Raw genomic sequence first — 19,185 nt, 5'->3', positions numbered from 1 at the left:
CGACAATTGAAACCATATATTTGTTTATTTACAAACTGAAGGTGCCACCAACACCATGGCAGATTACATTACACCACTTGATGTATATTTTTAGTTCTTGCTGGCTTTGTCAGTCCACAATGACATCATCCTTCAGCACTCTCAACACCTGCAAAAAGAGGTGTGATTTTGTAAAGAATAAACAGTGACTTGCACATAACAGTCAACAAATAAATGTCTGGGCAAGTAGTCTGGGCATCCAGCTAGATGCGCTGATACATCTCAAGTTGCATCGCCTTGCTCTGGGGCAAAATAAAGCTGTAGCAGCTGAATAACTTCTGCTCAAATGGCTAGCTCAAGGGCACAGTGCAAGCAACTGAGCTCTGAAGACTCCCAAACATTCTCAGATGGGAGGAGTGTTGAATAAACATCAAATTCGAGTAGGTCTGAGGGGGGGGTAGTATTACAGCAATATGCACATCACTATGGCTCTGGAGTTAGTATAGTAAAGAAGAGCAGGGAGCCTTCATACATTCTGACATTCTACTGAACATCTTTTAACATTTAACAAACTGATATGAGGGGTGTGGTGCGGAATGAGTGTGATCATTGGGGGATATTCCAAGTACATGGTTTAGTAACCTGGGTAAGTTAACTCAGAGTAAGTGGTATACCTCCTAACAGAAGAGCTGTTTGGCTTCATTCGCCTAACAAAACAATGCCATAGGGTCTTCTTGTAGGAGGTTTAACACTTACTCTGAGTTAACTTACCCAGGTTTATCACTAAACCATGTACTTGGAATACCCCCTGGTCTTACTGACTATTTGGTTTGCTGAGGCCTGCTACATGTCTTGCTAGGGTTGTTCAGGAGGTTGTGATTTTGAACAGTAACTCCATTACCTCTTCCATGCTTGGTCGCTTGCCCTTCTTATCATTAAGACAGTGGCAAGCCAGGCCAAATATCTTCTCCACCGAGGAGAGGTCCACAGAGTCCATTTTCTTATCTACCAGGTCTTCCAGTTCCATCTCCTCATCTTCAATCTCATCTTTCACCTCCATCTGTGAGGATGCCATCAACAGAGATAATGCAGAATACAGCACAGCTAAATTAACTAAAGAAAATGTGTCATTGTTGAAATTGGAAACTTACTAGAAATTTAGGTTTTCGTTCCTCATCAACTGGTGGAAGTCCAGATATTATTTCCAGCAACACCTTTGCCAAAGCAAATAAAATTATTGTAAAACTGTACAATCAGTACAAGTCTCATGGAGAATAAACTACCAGCATATACAGTAATTATTATTATTTGTATTATTAACATTAGTTTTAGTTCATTGGTGAAGCACATTGGGACAACCCTGTTGTGTTAACTATGCTATAAAAATAAATTTGACTTGACTTAAGGTCTGTGGCCATTTTTCATAGTGATGGAAAAGTCACTTTAAGGGACACATAGTTGTGTTTCTACACGGTCAAAAGGAAGGCAGGGAAGGAATACCACTCCAAAGCTGTAGATGTCTGATTTAGGAGTGATCTCTCCCCTCAGGGCCTCGGGTGCCATGTAGGCTGTAGTCCCGACCACCTTCTCGGTCATCACTGTGGTGGATGTGCGCTTTGCTGAGGCTCGTGTCAGCCCAAAGTCGCTAATTTTTGACACAAGTTTTTCATCCAGCAAAATATTTGCACTGCCAAAATAATAATTAAAAAAAAAAAAAAATACAAAAACATTAAATGGAAAAAAGAATACATTCATTTAGAATGTTTAATATGTTTTACTTTATTATATATTCAGTTTAAAGCCCACCACACACGGGCGGAGATGCGACAGACAAACGAGACGGTGGAATTCTGTAATAGCTTTACTACACACACTGCTGTTGCACCATTCACTTCAATAGATTCTATTCCATTTTGCCGGTCACCTGCCATAAATCGCCGCCGGCCGTGTGCGTAGGCCTTGAGACTTATTCACCATCATGTTATTTTCTCTATTTAAGATAGCATAATGGTATAGCAACACTGACAAAAAAAAAAATGTATAAAAAAATCCACAGCCTATAGACCATCGAAAAACTGCTCAACCACCAAGGCCAGAACCAATCCCTTCCATCCCCCTCCAGATTCCCTGGCAGCCAGAAGAACCAGAGGATGCAAATTTAGATCTGGACTTCACAACCGAGTGCAGCACTCAGGAGTTGGCCAATGGACAGACTGTCTATGAAATTTTGTCCCCAGTCAAAAACGCTGGCAAAGAGATCCCGGGGCTATGGAGGGTTTCTGGGCACAACGTGGATGGCATAGTATATCACTCTGTGATTGTTAAGATCACGGAGAAGAAATAGAGGCCGGAGAAGCCTTCCTTCAGCATGCAGCACTATGCCGCCAACAAAGAAAGGCTGATGATGATAACGGCCAAGGCGAGGAGCCTCCTTCCAAGAAGAGACCGATACACTTTTAAAATAGATACCATACTTTTCAATACCATGCTATTGAGTGTGGAATGTAAATAAAACCTTATTTGTTTCCAATTTCACATATTTTTTTGCACCCAAGGCTTCAAATGAATTATTTTACATCCAACTAAATGGTCATATGAAAGTTAGATTTAAATAACTTTAAATATGGTTTAGGCAATAATGTCAATAGTTTTACACTGAATATTGAGTCATATTTAGATAGGCCTGTTAAAGTTTAGTTAGCTAATGCAGAGTCCTGCATTAGTGCTGAAACGGTTTCTAAGGAAGATAATCTGTAAATAATGTTGCCACCAGCTGGTTATCTTGACTGAAGCACATAAATATGCTTTCTTACATACACCTACTTTAAATAGTAAGATTGAAAGTGAAGAGAGACCTTTTGACATCTCTGTGCACATGATGATTGCTGTGTAGATATTCCAGGCCTTTTGCTGTTCCCACAGCAATTATATATCTTCTATGCCATGAGAGAGGCGGGGTGTTATCCTTAAAAAAAAACACAAACACACATATTAGTTCAAAGCCAGATTGTGAATATACCACATTATATCACCTGGTTTCCCTGAAAAATGGTGGTTTGCTTACCAAGCAGGCCAAACGATCCAGCAATGATCCATTAGGCATGTATGCATACACTAAACAGGGATGTTCCGTATCACATGAAAATCCAACCATGTTTACCAGATTCTCATGCTCTAACCTATAGAATTACAAACATACACTATATATCAAGCTTTGCTTTCCACCCTTCAAAAGCAAAAAAGGCTATACGTATTAAAGTAACTGAGAGGCAATTTCATGATCTCCTTTGGTTTCCATTTCTATTTCTGAACATTACAAATCACATTAAAGGTGATGTCTCCAGTTCCAAGACAATACATTCTAGTTGCCTTACACCATTAGAGTTTGAATCTCCTGATTAAACTGAATCTGGAGCTCATCTGGGGAGATGTCATCCATCTGAATGAAACAGGAATGGGTCAGGAGGAAGAAATAAATAAGTAAATGTCAGTCAAACATCATCCAACTACAAAGTTCGTAATAATACAATAGACTAACACTTACCATGTTGAGTTTCTTCACAGCCACATGTGTGTTGTTTAAGCAACCTTTGTAGACAATACCAAAGCCCCCCTCCCCAAGTTTATTTCCTCCCATGGATGTTGGGCGGTCATCCCAGTTCCCTGTGATTTTCATGAGCTCATGGTAGGAGAACCTAGAGAAACCTGAGGGAGAGGAACCTGCTGTTACTATTATGCTGACAAAACTTTGATACAACCTAACATGAAAACAGCTATGAAACAATCAAACATATTCAATCATTTTCATACTTCAGTAGAAACTAGATGATTAATGCTTACTCTCTGATGTGTTCCTAATAAATCTGCTAAAATGTCACATCATGAGTTACCTGGATCAACAGATTCCTCTGGCCTAGGCCTACTTTCCAGAGCCACTTTTTTTTGGCATAGGCCTACAAGACCAGTCACTGCTTCAACTGGCCTACTACTAACCATATCTATGAAAACAGAAAAGAAAATAGTCAACTAAAAACAAAAATCTCAGTAGCCTATACCGACAATAATAATCTACTTCATGGCGCCACACTGGCAAACTCACCAGGAAGAAGAAGATCAGCTGGACCAAATAACTTGTGCTTCACTAATAGATCCACCAATTCACCTACAGTCGCGTTGGCTGTGCCCCAGTCGTAGAGTAGTTCTACTGTTGGGCTTTTCCCTTTTGCCATCAGTCCCTCGAACCTCCTGTAGAGGCACAGAATAGTTCACAGTAGGCCATATGCGATGGAGACTAAACATTGATGAAATCTAGTGGGCAGAATGCGTATCCCATTAGAACTCACCTGAAGTGTAACTGTGTGTACCTCGGCTGACCCGTGGATTTGTTTTGTATGTCGACGAGAATCCTCTTCCATGTGTCGACAGGGTCCAAAAAATCTGCCAGTTTATGATGCGTGCCATGATTGAGATTCCGAAGAAATGTTGACGGTGTTATATCACTGTTGCTCATCTTCACGGCATCAAAATCTTTTTTCTGCTAAAAGCCTATTATTTGAACAATTAGGCGATGTAACTGCACTGTTATGCTAAAACTGAACAAAATACTTTGTAACATTAGGCTACGTTCTAAGTCATACTAACCTACTTAAAAACATAGTTTGTGCCTGGCATAGCCTACCTACCTACGCATGTCACGGTGATTTTTTTTAATTTTCCTGTATTTTATGAGTTTGTTTGTAGTCAGTCTAGAAGTCAGAATGAAGCTTGGGGTTTCCGTTATGAAGCAACTTCCTGAAAACATTAACCCTTTTCACGCTAACCTGTCTGTAGTTTGATGGATTTTAAATGAAAGGGATAGCCTACATTATAACAAGGAAGTAACATTTCCTGGTTTTACTGCAATATTATTCGTTGACTTGCGGGGGCGCACGTGTCTGTAATTCTACTTATTTGGGCATGCAGGCCGTATGGGGTAGGACTGCACTTCATGTCCAAAATCGAAATGGCAATAAGGCCTAGCACTGGCCTACACACAGATTCTTGGTAACCAGATTGGAAGACCCACAGGAAGGATTGTTAAATCTTAAATTGAATGAGTAGCCTAGGCTAAGTTACCTTCTGAAATTTGTGTGTGTGTTTTTGTTTCTTATTTTATAATAATGTAATAATAATAGATGTTTTATTGATTTAGAAAAATACTGCAGTTCATCATCTGTCCCTCATGCCTCTGTTATTCCCCCATTGCCCTAGCAGGACTACAGGTGCATCATGTAAAGTAGCTGAAGAAAGTCATAGTGAAGAAGGACCCCTTGTGGTTAAGATATGAACATGCATGCTATGGTATTACATGATCACTCATCTTCTATATCTTTATGGTATAATTTGTGATTGTAATGCAGTGCAATGCATTGTTAAATTCTCACTTTCTCCTCACTGCCCATAACCTACAGTATGTAACCAAAAAAAGCTCTGGTGTTTTTACCATAGACTCTATATATACCAAGGTTTCTTCCTTGGTAAGGGAGTTTTTCCTTGCCCCTGTTGCTCTTGGGTGCTCCTTGTTGGTGCCCCCCACCCAATCCCAATCCCCCCCCACCTTTTTTTTGCACCCCTTGCCACTTAATCTACTAAACCCCTCTTCTACTGCCCCCCCCCCCCCCCCCCATTAATGCACAAATAGGCTGACACCAGACATAATTTCACTGCATTTCTTACTTCCAGTAACTATATGCATGTGACAATAAACTTCCTTGTATCCTTGTATCTTTGTATACAGTCTATGGTTTTTACACATTCCTGGCTCTGGAATGGGAACCATAGTGACTCAACAATCAATACACTAATTCAGCCAATTAACAACAAGGGGCACTGGTGCTCTTATGTTATTGAAGGGAGAGTATATAAGATCAGTTGACAACAATCTCGGCAGAATCAAGGACTATGCCTTTAATTTCACTCTATCATTTACCAAGTTTCTTGCTTTGGTAATAGTAACAGGAATGTGTGTGTCAGATCTCCAGCATGTGACTCCTCCAAGTCAAAGGATACAGCAACCACCTTTGCTCTCTCTCTCTCTCTCTCTCTCTCTCTCTCTCTCTCTCTCTCTCTCTCTGTATGTGTGTGTGTGTGTTTCTGTCTGTTTGTCTGCCTGTGTGCCTGATAGTGACATGATTTTGTTCATAATCATACAGCTTTATCTATTTTCTTTCATTCTCTAATACAGTAACTGTCACCAAAATGACAAAATAATTTTCTATTGTTTTTTTAGATTGAAAAAAGAGCTTCAAAATGTGGTCTGCATTTATCATCACTGCTAATGAAGAAAACAGATCTCTTGAAAACAGGTGTCTTGGCAGCCCTGGGTAGCCCTGAAGTACAGCTTGGACGTGAGCAAAGCTAATTAATCATACTTTGTCTTTATCAGGAGTACTCAATGTGTTTATAGGGCCAGCTCAATTCTGTTTTCCTTATGTGTAGGGTTCAGAGTTGCAGGCAGGGATGAGAGATTGGTTCCACATGCTGACCTGGGCCAACCAGAGAAAAGCAGTGAGTATTGTGTGTTGACCACCCCTTTATGGATGGAAGCAATCACGCGGTGTCCTGGCTCCTTGAGTCCTGGTGCCAGCCACTGGCTCCCTGAACTCAGCAGACACTTGATCAAGTTCAGGCCACACAAGAGCATGACCTCAGTCTGCCTGAATCGAGCAATTGAAAACATATTGCCACGCAACAGAGCCACTCCATGTGATTTGTAGGGTCTGTCAAGGGGTTTCCCAGTGAACTTCAGCATGGCATCATACCGATTCATGTGAGGTCTGCCCCTAGGTCCCATTTGGGAAGGACCTACATGCTTTCCAGACACATTTATTTTACAAAGGAATGGGGAAGCATGATGATCATATTCAAATTCCAATGACCTCAAATTTGTAAACAAAGAAATCATGTTTATTTTATGTAAAACATAGTTAATTAGAACCATCAGTGACAGAGGAGACAAACAAAAATGCTTCCAAATGCACTTGAGAGATGTTCTCGCCCAAGCGCAATGTTTATGAGTGCTTGGTTCTGGCTTTGTTTACCTCACTGTAATTCCACTTTTGTAGGAATTCATGGATTTAAATTAAATCCATGAAATACAATGAGAGAAACAGCCAAGTAGAGGAGAGAGCGAGAGAGGTTTTTCCGTGCAGCCAGGTATCAAGTTTACAGTAAATGTATCACAATATGGAGCCTGGTTTCTTCAAAGGTGTTTCTTGTTCGACAGGACCGTGCAGCTGATGGACTACCCCTAGATTAGCACTCCCTTTGTTGAGCAGCGTTAACACCTGCAGAAGGGTGCCTTTGAAGTCCCTCCACGTTTCAATAACTTCGGAGACTATGTCACGTCACCACCTTTTCCTAACTCTGTGTAGAACTCCGAAAACCTAAACATGTGAAAGAGAAATGGAATCAAAATAGAAGGAGAGTCAGATTTTCATACTATGGTGAGGGTGACAAGAGGAGGTGAGTTGAGATGAAGGAGAGATGAACAGAAGAGAAGATTAAAGAAAAAAGGCCAGACAGCTCAAAGTGTGTGGAAGACAGGGGGGGGAAAAGAAAACGAGCACGCACAAAGAAAGTCGGGGCGTCCCCACAGAGAGCACAGCGCCGACGGCCAGACCTAAGGGTCCGAGAGAAAGATGCAGGGAGACGGACTGAGAGAAACGGAAACAGAGACAGACAGAGAGTAAAAGAGGAGAGGAAGAGCGCGAGGGGTTGGGAGGAAGCCCCCTGCCGATGTGGAACAAGAGCTGGGGAGAGAGGTGCCAGAACTGGTTAAATCACAAGACCAGGGGTGAAAGAAATCAAACGGTCTGCACAGGAAATAGTCAAAACAAGTCATGTGACTGGGCCGAGTCACTGTTGGAAAACAGGGCAGATGTGTCGGCAGAGGGCTACGAAGGACCCCGGCAGAGGTTGCTAGGCTACCAACATGAGAACACACATTTGTCACGTATGCCGGCCTTGTGATATGAGGCCTTCTCTCTGCTCCAGTCGCCTCTGGGAGCATACCATGCTTACAGAACAGTTGCATTAAGGAAGTACTCCTTCAAGCTTCAGTAGTTTGACAGTGATGATACATGGACTTCAGTTTCTGTTGTGTCCATCAGCCTAGCTGCAAACAAGGGCTTGTCTGATGGGGCAACAGTTCATGTTGCTATGGCTTCTGAAGTCTCTGCAATTGTTCAGTTGGACCAGCTAAAAGTATGTTTGAATTCAAACAAACCCAATAAGAGTCAATCATGGAAAGTAGAAAGGCGTGAGGCAAACTTTGCAAACAATTTTAAGTCTCTTACCAAAGGGAGCCTTTTCTCTCTCTCCCCCCCCCCCCCCCCCCTACACTGTTTCACTCTCAAAACCAAATCAGTTGATGTCATGTTTTCTGTAGCATAATGCATATAATATGTGTGAAATATTTAACCAATGAAGGCCTGGGAGACACATATGAACACATGCTTTTCACATTATTAAGGGCTCCTTGCAATACCCAGAATTAACTGAAATTCAGCACATGGTGGCTTTAGTCACTATGCCCCCACTCAGGCTATTTAAGTAATTTAATTGTTTATTGTTTTTAATTATTATTTTATTAACTTCTTATTGTTTGTATTTTCAATTTCCATCTTTTCATGTTTATCTATTTTAGCTTTGTTGTGTGGTCATCTCATGTTTGTTGTGTTATTCTCTTTCTTTTGGAGCACATTGAGTATGTGCATGAAATGTACTATTTAAATAAAGTTGACTTGTCTTGACATTGGTATCCCACAAAAATGTTTGATTTCCATTTGTTTGATATTGTCTATTCAGGTTAAAGGTACATCCAACGCCATGCAGAGTTACAAACCAAACAATATGTGTGTTAAATATGCGTGATTTAAACAGTGGAACAAAGACTTCTCCAAAAAATGCATCACCTCTGTCACAAGGCAGGGGAGCATTTCACCCTAATGTTCAAAGAGGGTATGCTTTCAGAATCCCTGAAAGCCTCTGTCGTCCAATGGTCACAACACTTTGTATCTAAACTATTTGTCCAGTGTCCAGTCACAGTGTGAATTTGAGTTTTTCCCTCATCTTTGTGTGTGTACAAAAATATACCAGATGTACGGGGTCACTGTAGACAAATCTCAGCATTCCAGAGCTTTATGGAATTTCTCTTCTGTTTTCTTTGAATTGCTATTATTTCAAATAAGTTGTAAATAATAAAAAATCCAAAACAAAGTTAAGGCCACCTTGGTTGATGTATTAAACATAGATGTAGTTGCAGTACCACAGAGAAAAGCAAATTTCGGTTTGTTTTTGTTTATGCATGTACCCTGATCCATGTGTTTGATATCATTCCGAAGGTTTATTGTTGCAATAAATCCCCATTTAACAGATCTTGCACAAATTAGCCTTTCTGTCAGGATCACGGCAGTTTTCATGACACTACCTAGAGGGCAGTACTCACTTGTAAAATAGAACAAATAGATGGACTTTTCAAAAAGCAACATATTTATTATATGGGAAGGAAGGAAATTAAGGAGAAATGGCCAGCAAGGTGTGCTAACCTGAATATATTCGATAAGACAGAAATCCCCTGCCCCCTCCTCCACCAGGCCTATCACTTTCATACAAAGCCTTTATCCCACATCTGTCTATTAAAGTAGTTGCTTCATGAATTATGACCCTTTTGGTGATAAGCAAAAAAACGTTCATAGAACTGGAATATGCATAGAGACCCTGTGTCAGGATATGGCTGTCAAAGTCACCCAGTGCAGTGTCTGTCACAGGCCCTTTGTGACCTTATAGTATATCCTGAATTCATTCCCATTGAGTCACCTCTTGTGGTTTTGAGTTCAAAGGGGGGAATGCGACCCTGGAGAGCAGAGGGCCTCGAGGCGACCATTGAGAGGGGAGGTCGGTCTCGGACCCTCGGTGGGCACTGGGGAAGTGCTGACGGTGCACAATCAGGGCAAAACCCAAACCCACCTCGGTGTTGAAACCCACCCCGACCTCAAAATGTAATCACAGATCGAGCTTCATGCCACCATAAACATAAACAACATACACGGCCCTGCCTGACGGAACGACGACAGGGGAATTATCCCAGTAGCATTAACATGTCCCTCAGACACGTAATCGAGACATGATTAATGAATGTGCGCCTTAAAGACATTTGTCTTTTTGTTTAACTTTAGGGGGAAATGGCAAGTTGGAATGTGCTGGCAGAGCTCAACATATTGCTTAACACACAATAATGTCTGACAATGTCAACTGCAGAGAATGGGAGCTTTCAGCCAACATTGGGTGAAAGTAAGTTAGCCTCGAGCTAATGGCTGAGGAGCTGTGCATTATTCCAATTCCTCCCGCTGCTCTTGTATGAGTTCCGACCCCAGAGCAGGCACCATCCTGAGAGTAGCGTGTGCACCATCTGTTTGTTGACTCGTGCTTGCCCTTCCTCTCCGGGTCCCCCTGTTTACCCCATCAGCACACTGGGCTCTGAGACTTAAGCTTGTCAGGGCTTTGAACGGCAAGCATGGTTGACATCTCATGGACATCCACAGACACAGTGATTACAGGATGATGCAGAAGACGCGTGACTAATGGAATATGACCCTCCTCATCAGACTTGCTGGACTTCATTTCATCATTTTTCATTTCATTTCAATCATTTGCATTGGCAACCAAAAAATATGTATGTATGAAGTTTGAGTGGGTTGCACATAAATGTCTATTGAATATGTCTGCACCAGTAGGGCAACTCCTATTAATACAGGCAGTGCATTTGCCAAAGGCAAAAGGGCCTCCCTTTGTCTTCCCAATATCAACTCCCAACCAACAAGCACTCAAACCAAGTGCATTGTGGGAGGAGGAGAGTTTATGGCAAAGAGGGACTGGTCTCTCTGGGCTCTCTTTGTGGAGCGCTCTCCAATGCGGACGTGACAGGATATGGATGCAGGCATAATCCATGGGAAATCTGGGGGGCTTGGGCAAATAGCGACCCCTGATCATTCAAAAGGTCTTCTGATCTTCTTAAGCAAATCATTGATGGTGCACAACCCCTACGAGTGATGCCTTTCTCCGCAAAGGCCGGGGGTGAAAGAGGGGCCAGTGTGCCCCTTTGACATCCCAGCGGGGTTTCTGTAATCCAGCACTTGTCAATAGTAATCCCAATTTCCAGAAGTTCCCTCAGGGAGGCCCAGCACAGGACTGCATCGCCTTTCTAGAATAACACACAATATTACCGAGATGCAAGCAAAGGAGTTACAATGTTTTTTTTCTCTTTTCTTTTCCTGTTAAGAAGAGAGAGTGTACAGAGATGGACGTAAACATGTGCTCTGAACTAACACACACACACACACACAGTCACAGTCACACATCACTCAAGTTTAGGTTTATACTCAACAGGTTTGTGCAGTCTGTTTTAGCTCACTGTGATGAGGTCTGATGCTGACTGGATGCTGATTTTTGTTCCCTGGCCAACTGTACCTGGCCAACACTGAGAGCAAACACAAAGTTCCTCGTTTTGACTCTGGGAAGCTTTTTATGAAGAAATATGGCTCGTTTGGAGTTGATTCTAAATGGTTTGCATAGCTAAGTAAATTCTGTGAGATATAATGCTGATTTGTGGAAGTTGGAAATCTTTGAAATGCCTGCCTTAGGTATATACAACTAGGTTTAATGCATGTGCAGCCTCAGCAGATCCAAGAGTCTGTGTAGTCCAGCCCACTTGGCATCGCAAGTCGCGGCTGCACATGCAGCACTCATTGACTTATAAACAACGAAGCCTGGAGTTTATGTTATCATCCCATCATTATACAGGAATTACCTTTTAAACTGTCAAATATACAGCAAGATAGATACATCATCTGTAGATATATTTGGCAATAGTATTTGTGCTGTCTATCACATATAGACCTTCTACAAGTTTACGGCTTGAACTTGGGATGTAATCTGGAAACTCTTAGTACCTCACTTGGAGAAAAGTGTGAAATCACAGATTTTTTTAAGCCATTCAATAAATTTAGGTTGTAAGTTTGGGTGACAAGATCAAAAAAGACGCCTGCTGTGAGAAAGTAGTGTTCATGTTAAGGTTGTCTGGGTCACTTAATTTCACTGTTGGCTAGAAACATTTCAGACACCACATAGCTAAAAAAATAAGATGGTCTCTAGACCGTGACGAAGGCCACAACATTCTTGTGAGGGAAATGTCAGACTAGGATGCACATAATAGGACAATTACAAAAAAGGGTACTCACCATGTTACTTCAAAGTCACATCATAGTGGAGGACTGTCCTAATCTCCCTCCAGAGCTGAGCCAAACAGAAACACAACAGGCTATGTAAGAAAAAAAAACGCTATACCAGCATTTACTGTATACTTGCTTTATTTGTGAGGCTTTAACAGAGTTGAATGTTGACAATGTTGACTTTATCCTAGTTGCAATCTTTGCTACAGCTTCTCGTTGTCATTTCAATTGTGCTACTCTGAAAAGAACCTGGGCACTTTTGTGGCCCCCTTGAATAACTATCCCTGGGAGAATTGAACAGGTTGTGTCTGAGGCCCTAGGCAGGTTCTGCGATCAGACCATCAAAGCACATCAAAACTCTTTTTTCCCTAAGTCTCTTTAATACAATATGATGAGCCCTAAACAGACAGTAGACAAAAAGTGGAAGGTAGGGATTTTTCCTCTGCTAACAATGCACCCTTTTCCTGCTTTGTTGATGCCTAACTTTCTCCTGAGAACCAGTAGGAGCATGTAAATGGATTGAAAGGCTTTGTAGAGTGTGCTATGGGAATTAACAAAGCCTAAGTGATTTGGGTAAACATGATAAGTTGTCTTACTAGAGTCTCACTAGAGTACAGTAGAACTGCGAATTTACAGCAACTGCTGTTTTCAAATGAAGTGTGAGCACAATAAAGACTCTCCTAGCAAGAGTAAACAGACAAAAATAGCCATGTGAAGAGTAAGTCAGCTTCATGGCTCGCATTCGGCCGTGCTTTCCTCACCGGCTGGTGCACTAATCTCACCTAATGAGGAAAATGATCCAGACAAACAGCCGTTTACTCGACTGTCATACATTAGCTCACCCCTCACAATGGCAGCCATTCTCTGCAAGACCAGGGGATGGTTCCTTGCCAGTTTGTTCACAACTCTCTGAAGACTGATTAGGCACAGTTGTTGGCCGGCCATTGGTGTTGAATAGCTTTCTCACTGTGTGGTACTTTGCTAAAACCTCCCTTTGACATTGCTGGTAAGAGCAAACACAATGCTTCCCTCTGGGCCCAAAGAACTGACCAATGCATCTTTGGTAAAAAAAAAAACCCTGAAACAACTACATCTTGTGTGGTTCCATGAAGAATCGTTTCGTTTGTTTGTGCGTGTTAGGAGTCTGATGGCTGAGTCATTATTAATTAAGGTTCTTAGCCTTAGACACACCCAAGGGTGATGGAGTGTAAACCGGTAAAGACCAGAATTACAGAAAATCGGATAGCTCAAAGCACTCGGGTGAGAGCACCCCTGCTGGGGTGGCGGTGGATTAAGTGGTCAGTGTTCTTCAGGACCATTAGCAGCATGAATGGTTGATGTGTGGGTGGTACTGTATTGCACACTGATAAAAGGGCCTCCGCTCTTTGAGATGGTCATCTTCCAATAAAAATTGACCTGGGAAGACAGCAGTCTTGGATGAATAGAATTTAGAGGAAGATTGATAAAAAATAAAACACAAATAAGCAACAGAGTGCTAGGAACTCTTAGATCTTTCTTTCTTGTATAGCCGACTGCTTCTTATGTGGCTGAAGTGGATTTGATACTTTTGCTGCATTTACTTACTAAACACACATTGAATGCTTCTCACATGAGTTAACTTGTTTTTTTTAACTTGATATGCTTATCAATTCTGATATGAAGAAGAAAAGTAGGAGATATCAAAACCATTTTTGTTCTTTCTCAAAAGTTTCCATGTGAGCAGTCTAAAATGGCATAAAAGTATGCATCCAAATTATTGGGCTGGATGCTTTTAAAGGAGAATTCCGGTGTGATTTTGACCTTAAAGTGTTTTGAAACATGACGCCGAGTGTGAACCTATGTCTCATAGCCCATCTCGGCTTGTCCCCTGCACTCCGAAATCTGGCGCTAGTTAGCCGATGCTACCAACAAGGCGGCTAATGCTGGTGCCTCGGGCATCGGTCTAGCCATGCAAATAAATCACTGTTTTACACCATTTACGAGGCTCAACGTATCTCCACACTTCATTGGTATACTTCCCAGGGCCCTGACATTTAAAACGAGACATTGAGAACTTTGAAAAAGCACTGGTAGTTTACTTACAAGACGATTTATACAGACAGTGATTTATACAGACAGTGTCTTCCAGATTGCAAAAATAATCCCGTGGAAATGCATGGATTCCAGTTTAACATATGTATTGATGATGTACATGACAACGAAGAGCACCTTACAACAAATGGCATAAATGTTTTACTACTCAGTGACGTGAATCTTGCATAGCAGCCATCTTGAATTTAGACTGCAGCTTCAGATGGCATTCACGGCGATAAGAGAAAAGGAAGAGAAGACAGAATGGTTCTCGCCGCTTGTGCTTTTCCAGGTTGCGGCAAGGAGATGAGAAGCTATGTTCCAGAAAGTTTTCACAGGCTACCTCTACACGAAGTCAACTTGGAAGCAGTGGCTTGTTGTTTTGCAAGTCGATGTCGGTGACACCTATCCATATACTAAAACAGCAGGTAGTGCACATTTTGGACAACTATTGGATTGATCAAAAGCAATAAAACCCAAGTGTGCAAACTACATCTTGCTGATAACAAGTCCAGAAGTCACCTTGAGTGCGATGGTGCAAAGGTCCCACTTTGCAACAAAAAAACTCCATATCGAATATACTGTGTTGTGGCTGTTTTAGCTTGTGGAATGGAGTTAGGCTGCAAACAGTTGGCAAAAACTAGGCTATTCCAAGGATGTTTGCATGAGGAAGCTGGGCTATGAGACAAATTCAAGATGTTCACACTGTCTGTATAAATCGTCATGTTTTTTCAAAAATGTCTTTTTAAATGTCAGAAGTCAAAATCAGTGATTTATTTGCATGGCTAGATCGATGCCCGAGGCACCAGCATTAATTCTCCTTTAAAAATCACACCGCTCAATCACCATCTTTGGAATGGAGAGATGATTGCTCCACACTATAATTGAAGAGTACATCAAAAGGAAGTCAATGGTGGACCCAGAAGTGTCAGACCAGGATACAGACAGCACAGCAAACACGGTTGCAGGACTTCTGGGAAGTGTGCATTGGCTGAGCAGATTATAGGTCTAACATTACCATTACAAAAGCCTCAGGAGGGGGAAAGGTATACAATTAGTTTTTGCTTGACCATGTTGAAGTGCAGAGACCAGCAGGAATGGGACCATATGCAATTCAAACCAGTGTAGTTTCACATACTGATGGTTTTAGGTTTTTGGTTCGCTAATGTAGCATTAATGTGATATATTCTTTTTTATTTTATGCTCAACATTCATTAATATATCAGTCCCTTGAGAAGAATTACATATTGCATATTGTCCTTTGAATGCATTCATGGATATGCCGTACTCATTTCATTTTATTGCTATCATACTCCAAACATCTGTATGAACTAGCTCTGTATATGCTCAATATGAGTTGGGCTTTAGGAGCAGCCATGGCCTACTGGTTAGCGCTTCAGACTTGTAACCGGAGGGTTGCCGGTTTGAACCCCGACCAGTAGGCACGGCTGAAGTTCCCTTGAGCAAGGCACCTACCCATTACTGCTCCCCGAGCGCAGCTGTTTTATGCAGGCAGCTCACTGCGCCGGGATTAGTGTGTGCTTCACCTCACTGTGTGTTCACTGTGTGCTGAGTGTGTTTCACTAATTCACGGATTGGGATAAATGCAGAGACCAAATTTCCCTCATGGAATCAAAAGAGTATATATACTTATACTTTGCTCATTGCACTGAGGCAGACTGCCATTACAGTATGTTTGTGTAGGATAGGACGGGATCATTCCATCCATACATCATGCTGCTAATCAGGTCTACATCCTGTGTCAGGTAAGGACTTTGGCAAAGTGTATATTATTACATTTATTACATATTATTACATTACATATATTACATTTTGCAGTTTAGCCTTGATAAGTAATAGTACTTATAATAAGTAATGCATTATGTAAGGGATAACGGCCGCCGAGGTGTCCTGTTATATGGAATTAATGGACGAGGGCGAGGGGCAAAGAACTCCCCGACACGCAGCCTCCGCCCCGAGTCCATTAATTCTGTATAACTGGACACACCTCGAAGGCCGTTATCCCGCTTATCATCCGGTTGCCACTGTAAAGCAAAGGAAACACGCGGTTCCGTTTAAAAAGAAGCTCACTAGTTCAGCTTGTTGTACAACTTTCGTTGGCCCTATAACAGTGATAGCATGGACAGTTAGCTTGTTTACAGTTGATTCCATTGTTGAGAAGCCTGCAACCGTCGTCCTATGGTTGTTATAGTTACCATTCATAAGCATTGATATGGAACGGTGTCCTGTTATTCAGAATTAATAGCCAACCCACCAGCCAATCAGAAAAGAGTATTTCTTCTCTCCGGGTGATAAGCTTATATAAAATATGTTTATGCATTTATATATCAGATAACATGATAGATAGATAGAACATAGTTGTTCGATGTTCAAATAGACTTAAATACACATATGGGCCTCGATCTGGCAAACACTTCTGACAAAAGTTTAAGTGTAGCACAGACATGCCCTCTCCTTATCCGTGCTTGTTTGGTCAGGTCACAAGTTGTTTACTCAATGGCCCCAGGTTAACTTCAAAGAAGAATATACCGACCTGCTGTCTTTCACAAATTGATCACCTTTTCTCGAAACCTAACAAACAAGGTTATTGGTCTTGTCAAGAGGGAGACTCCAGACAGATCTCTCTCTCTGTCTCTCTCTCTCTCTCTCTCTCTCTCTCTCTCTCTCTCACACAGACACTGATCCGTCTCTACACTTCCCTGCTCTTCCCTCTGTCCAGAGCCCCAGGCTGCGCCCCATTTCTTATTGTTGCAGTAAAAGTGTGCAGATGTTATCAGCGGCGGCAGCATGAGTGTGGAGGGCCTCTATTTGCCGTCTACACTGTGGACGCCTCTCCTGGTCATTACACAGACAGCCATTCAAGGCGGCCAGCCAGATCAGGCCTGCTGATAAAGGGGGAAACGCTCCCTCCCCCCCGTCCTCCCATGCCAGCCAACTCCTCTGGCCAGGTTCACCTTCCTAAAATGGGCAGTGTAGTCAATGTCCCCCTCTGTAAGGTATTAGAATAAGTGGACAGACTGTATTTTGGTTTATAGTTCACATCAGAATCACTACTGTGCAAAGATGTTGGCGATTATGATAGCAACCCTGCAGTGTTTGTGATGTGTATCTACCTTGATATATCCAGTATTTGAGCATTTAAATCCCAATTAACCAGAAAGGGGACATAAATCCAGATTCCGTTGGACACCATTAAATAAGTTCTGAAATCAATAAACTAGGTGACATCACAGCTAACCCAAGGATGGAGAAAAGACGTAAATATTATACGACAAGAATGTTGTTAAACAGTTATACAGCTGTAGTAAAATATGAGGTTCGTCTCATTTGGAAGTTTCATGACGTGTGCTAGGTTGTACATTTGAGAGCATCAGTGGTAGCCTACCATCTCCCACCCCCAGGAAATCCAACGCCATCGGATGGAATTCCCCTCTCATTCCCCTCTCAAGTCCAATAATTACTCTTCATTGGATGTCAAAACAGTTTCCATTCTCATCTCTGCCTCCCTTTGATGACAGCAAGTGTATCATGTAAACATACTGCAAAAGTGCCTTTGTTCCATTATTTGACCTGTCAAAATTCATAGCTACACTGTCTACACAGTCAGTCCTCACTCCCCAGTAATGTTCTCATTGCAGCTCAAAGGATAAGGAACTGTTGCTTGCCAGCTGCGCGGCTGCAATGTTTTTAAGTTCCAATGCAATCAAGTATTGAACAATAGCATGTGCATGCTCTGAAAAACAACACATGCTTCAAGTTGACATAAATATTTTCCACTACTTGGCATTTATAATAACACACACAGACATGGAAAACAATGTTATTGGCAGAAAAGAGCAATGTTACAACAACAAGCCGACACATTTTGTACCAATTAGTGTTCTATAGTAATAACTCAATTATTTATGTTCCTCCTGCTGGACTTAACAAATGGAAAACCTCTCTGGCTTTATTATGCTAATTTGTCATTTATGTGTTTTGCTGTCTTCTGTCTCACATACCCCAAAAATGAAGTTTGTTATGCAGGCAAATACAATAATAGATCCAAAAATGTGCCACTTTTAAGATCTTTAAGCTAGTTAGAGAAGGAACGCACACTAACAACAGACAACAATGCCCTTGTCAACAGACAGACACCTATTGTGGCGGCAATTACAGCCTTGCCTTAATCTCCCCTCTCTTGGAGTCGAGTAAACGTGCACTTGTCAAATCATTAAGGCCGTAGGTGGAGTAGGGGGCATCTAGAATTTCAAAAGGTGACTTGTTTCTGTAGTTATTGCCTGTGCCATGGGGCATCGCAGTGTTCCCTTAGTCTTGAAACTGAGCATTCCTTTGTCTGGCGTTTTGTCAGCGGTCCTTTCAGTTGGAGAGGTCACCGTGTGGAGGTGTAATTAAACGCGGGTTTAGGCATGAAGAAAAAAAAGGGAAACACAAAGAAGCTAAATCTTAGGGTGAAAGGCCAGTAGGGGCCAGTAGGGTTACTCACCGAGCAGCTCTCTGGGAGCTGTGGCCACTGCAAATGAGGAAATGATGCTGAGCTAGTGTTTGCAAAGTGACAATGTCAATAGACATGGCAACAATGGAGTAACACAATTAACATCTTAAATGAGCTTCCAGAGAAGAAGAAAATAAAACAGTGACTTCTCCAATTGTTCTGTTGGAGCCACCATGTATGTCTTATCCTCGTTTGAGATGGGCCACAGCAATCTGTGTGTGTGCTCCTCACAGAGCTTTACAGTGGTGGTGTGTGTGCTGTGCTGTGGATGGTTTTTTCTCAGCGCTAAAGGGAAACCAGATGGGTGAGAGTGCGGCCGCACAGAGCAGCTGAGCACAGCACTGCTGAGGC

At 42.0% G+C, this 19,185-nt stretch overlaps 1 protein-coding gene and 1 long non-coding RNA gene across 3 annotated transcripts; one reads left to right on the top strand and one right to left on the bottom strand.

Annotated features, from left to right (window-relative positions):
- Nucleotides 1-6: 6 nt before the first annotated feature.
- irak4 (interleukin-1 receptor-associated kinase 4) lies at nucleotides 7-4,656 on the bottom strand. 2 transcript variants are annotated; one of them, XM_048256230.1, is made up of 11 exons: nucleotides 4,323-4,656; nucleotides 4,079-4,224; nucleotides 3,870-3,977; nucleotides 3,524-3,684; nucleotides 3,354-3,418; nucleotides 3,044-3,158; nucleotides 2,835-2,944; nucleotides 1,480-1,666; nucleotides 1,131-1,193; nucleotides 881-1,039; nucleotides 7-148 (listed from the first exon to the last, which is right to left on the bottom strand). In XM_048256230.1, exons 1-11 carry the CDS (start codon nucleotides 4,487-4,489, stop codon nucleotides 110-112), a joined length of 1,320 nt encoding a protein of 439 aa, XP_048112187.1. In that variant the 5' UTR covers nucleotides 4,490-4,656; the 3' UTR covers nucleotides 7-109. The 2 variants fall into 2 exon arrangements, with proteins under 2 accessions (XP_048112187.1, XP_048112188.1); XM_048256231.1 differs by lacking the exon at nucleotides 7-148 and having other exon boundaries at nucleotides 845-1,039.
- A 1,601-nt stretch (nucleotides 4,657-6,257) lies between these two features.
- On the top strand, nucleotides 6,258-8,277 carry LOC125303889. The gene is made up of 3 exons (XR_007195133.1): nucleotides 6,258-6,365; nucleotides 6,457-6,525; nucleotides 7,244-8,277. It is a non-coding gene; the product is annotated as an uncharacterized LOC125303889 (long non-coding RNA).
- The last annotated feature ends 10,908 nt before the right edge of the window (nucleotides 8,278-19,185 follow it).

This window comes from Alosa alosa, chromosome 11, assembly GCF_017589495.1.
Source record: "Alosa alosa isolate M-15738 ecotype Scorff River chromosome 11, AALO_Geno_1.1, whole genome shotgun sequence".
NCBI classification, from domain to species: Eukaryota; Metazoa; Chordata; class Actinopteri; order Clupeiformes; family Clupeidae; genus Alosa; species Alosa alosa.
Note: the sequence above shows the minus strand (reverse complement) of the source record. Positions and strands in the feature narration are given on the sequence as shown.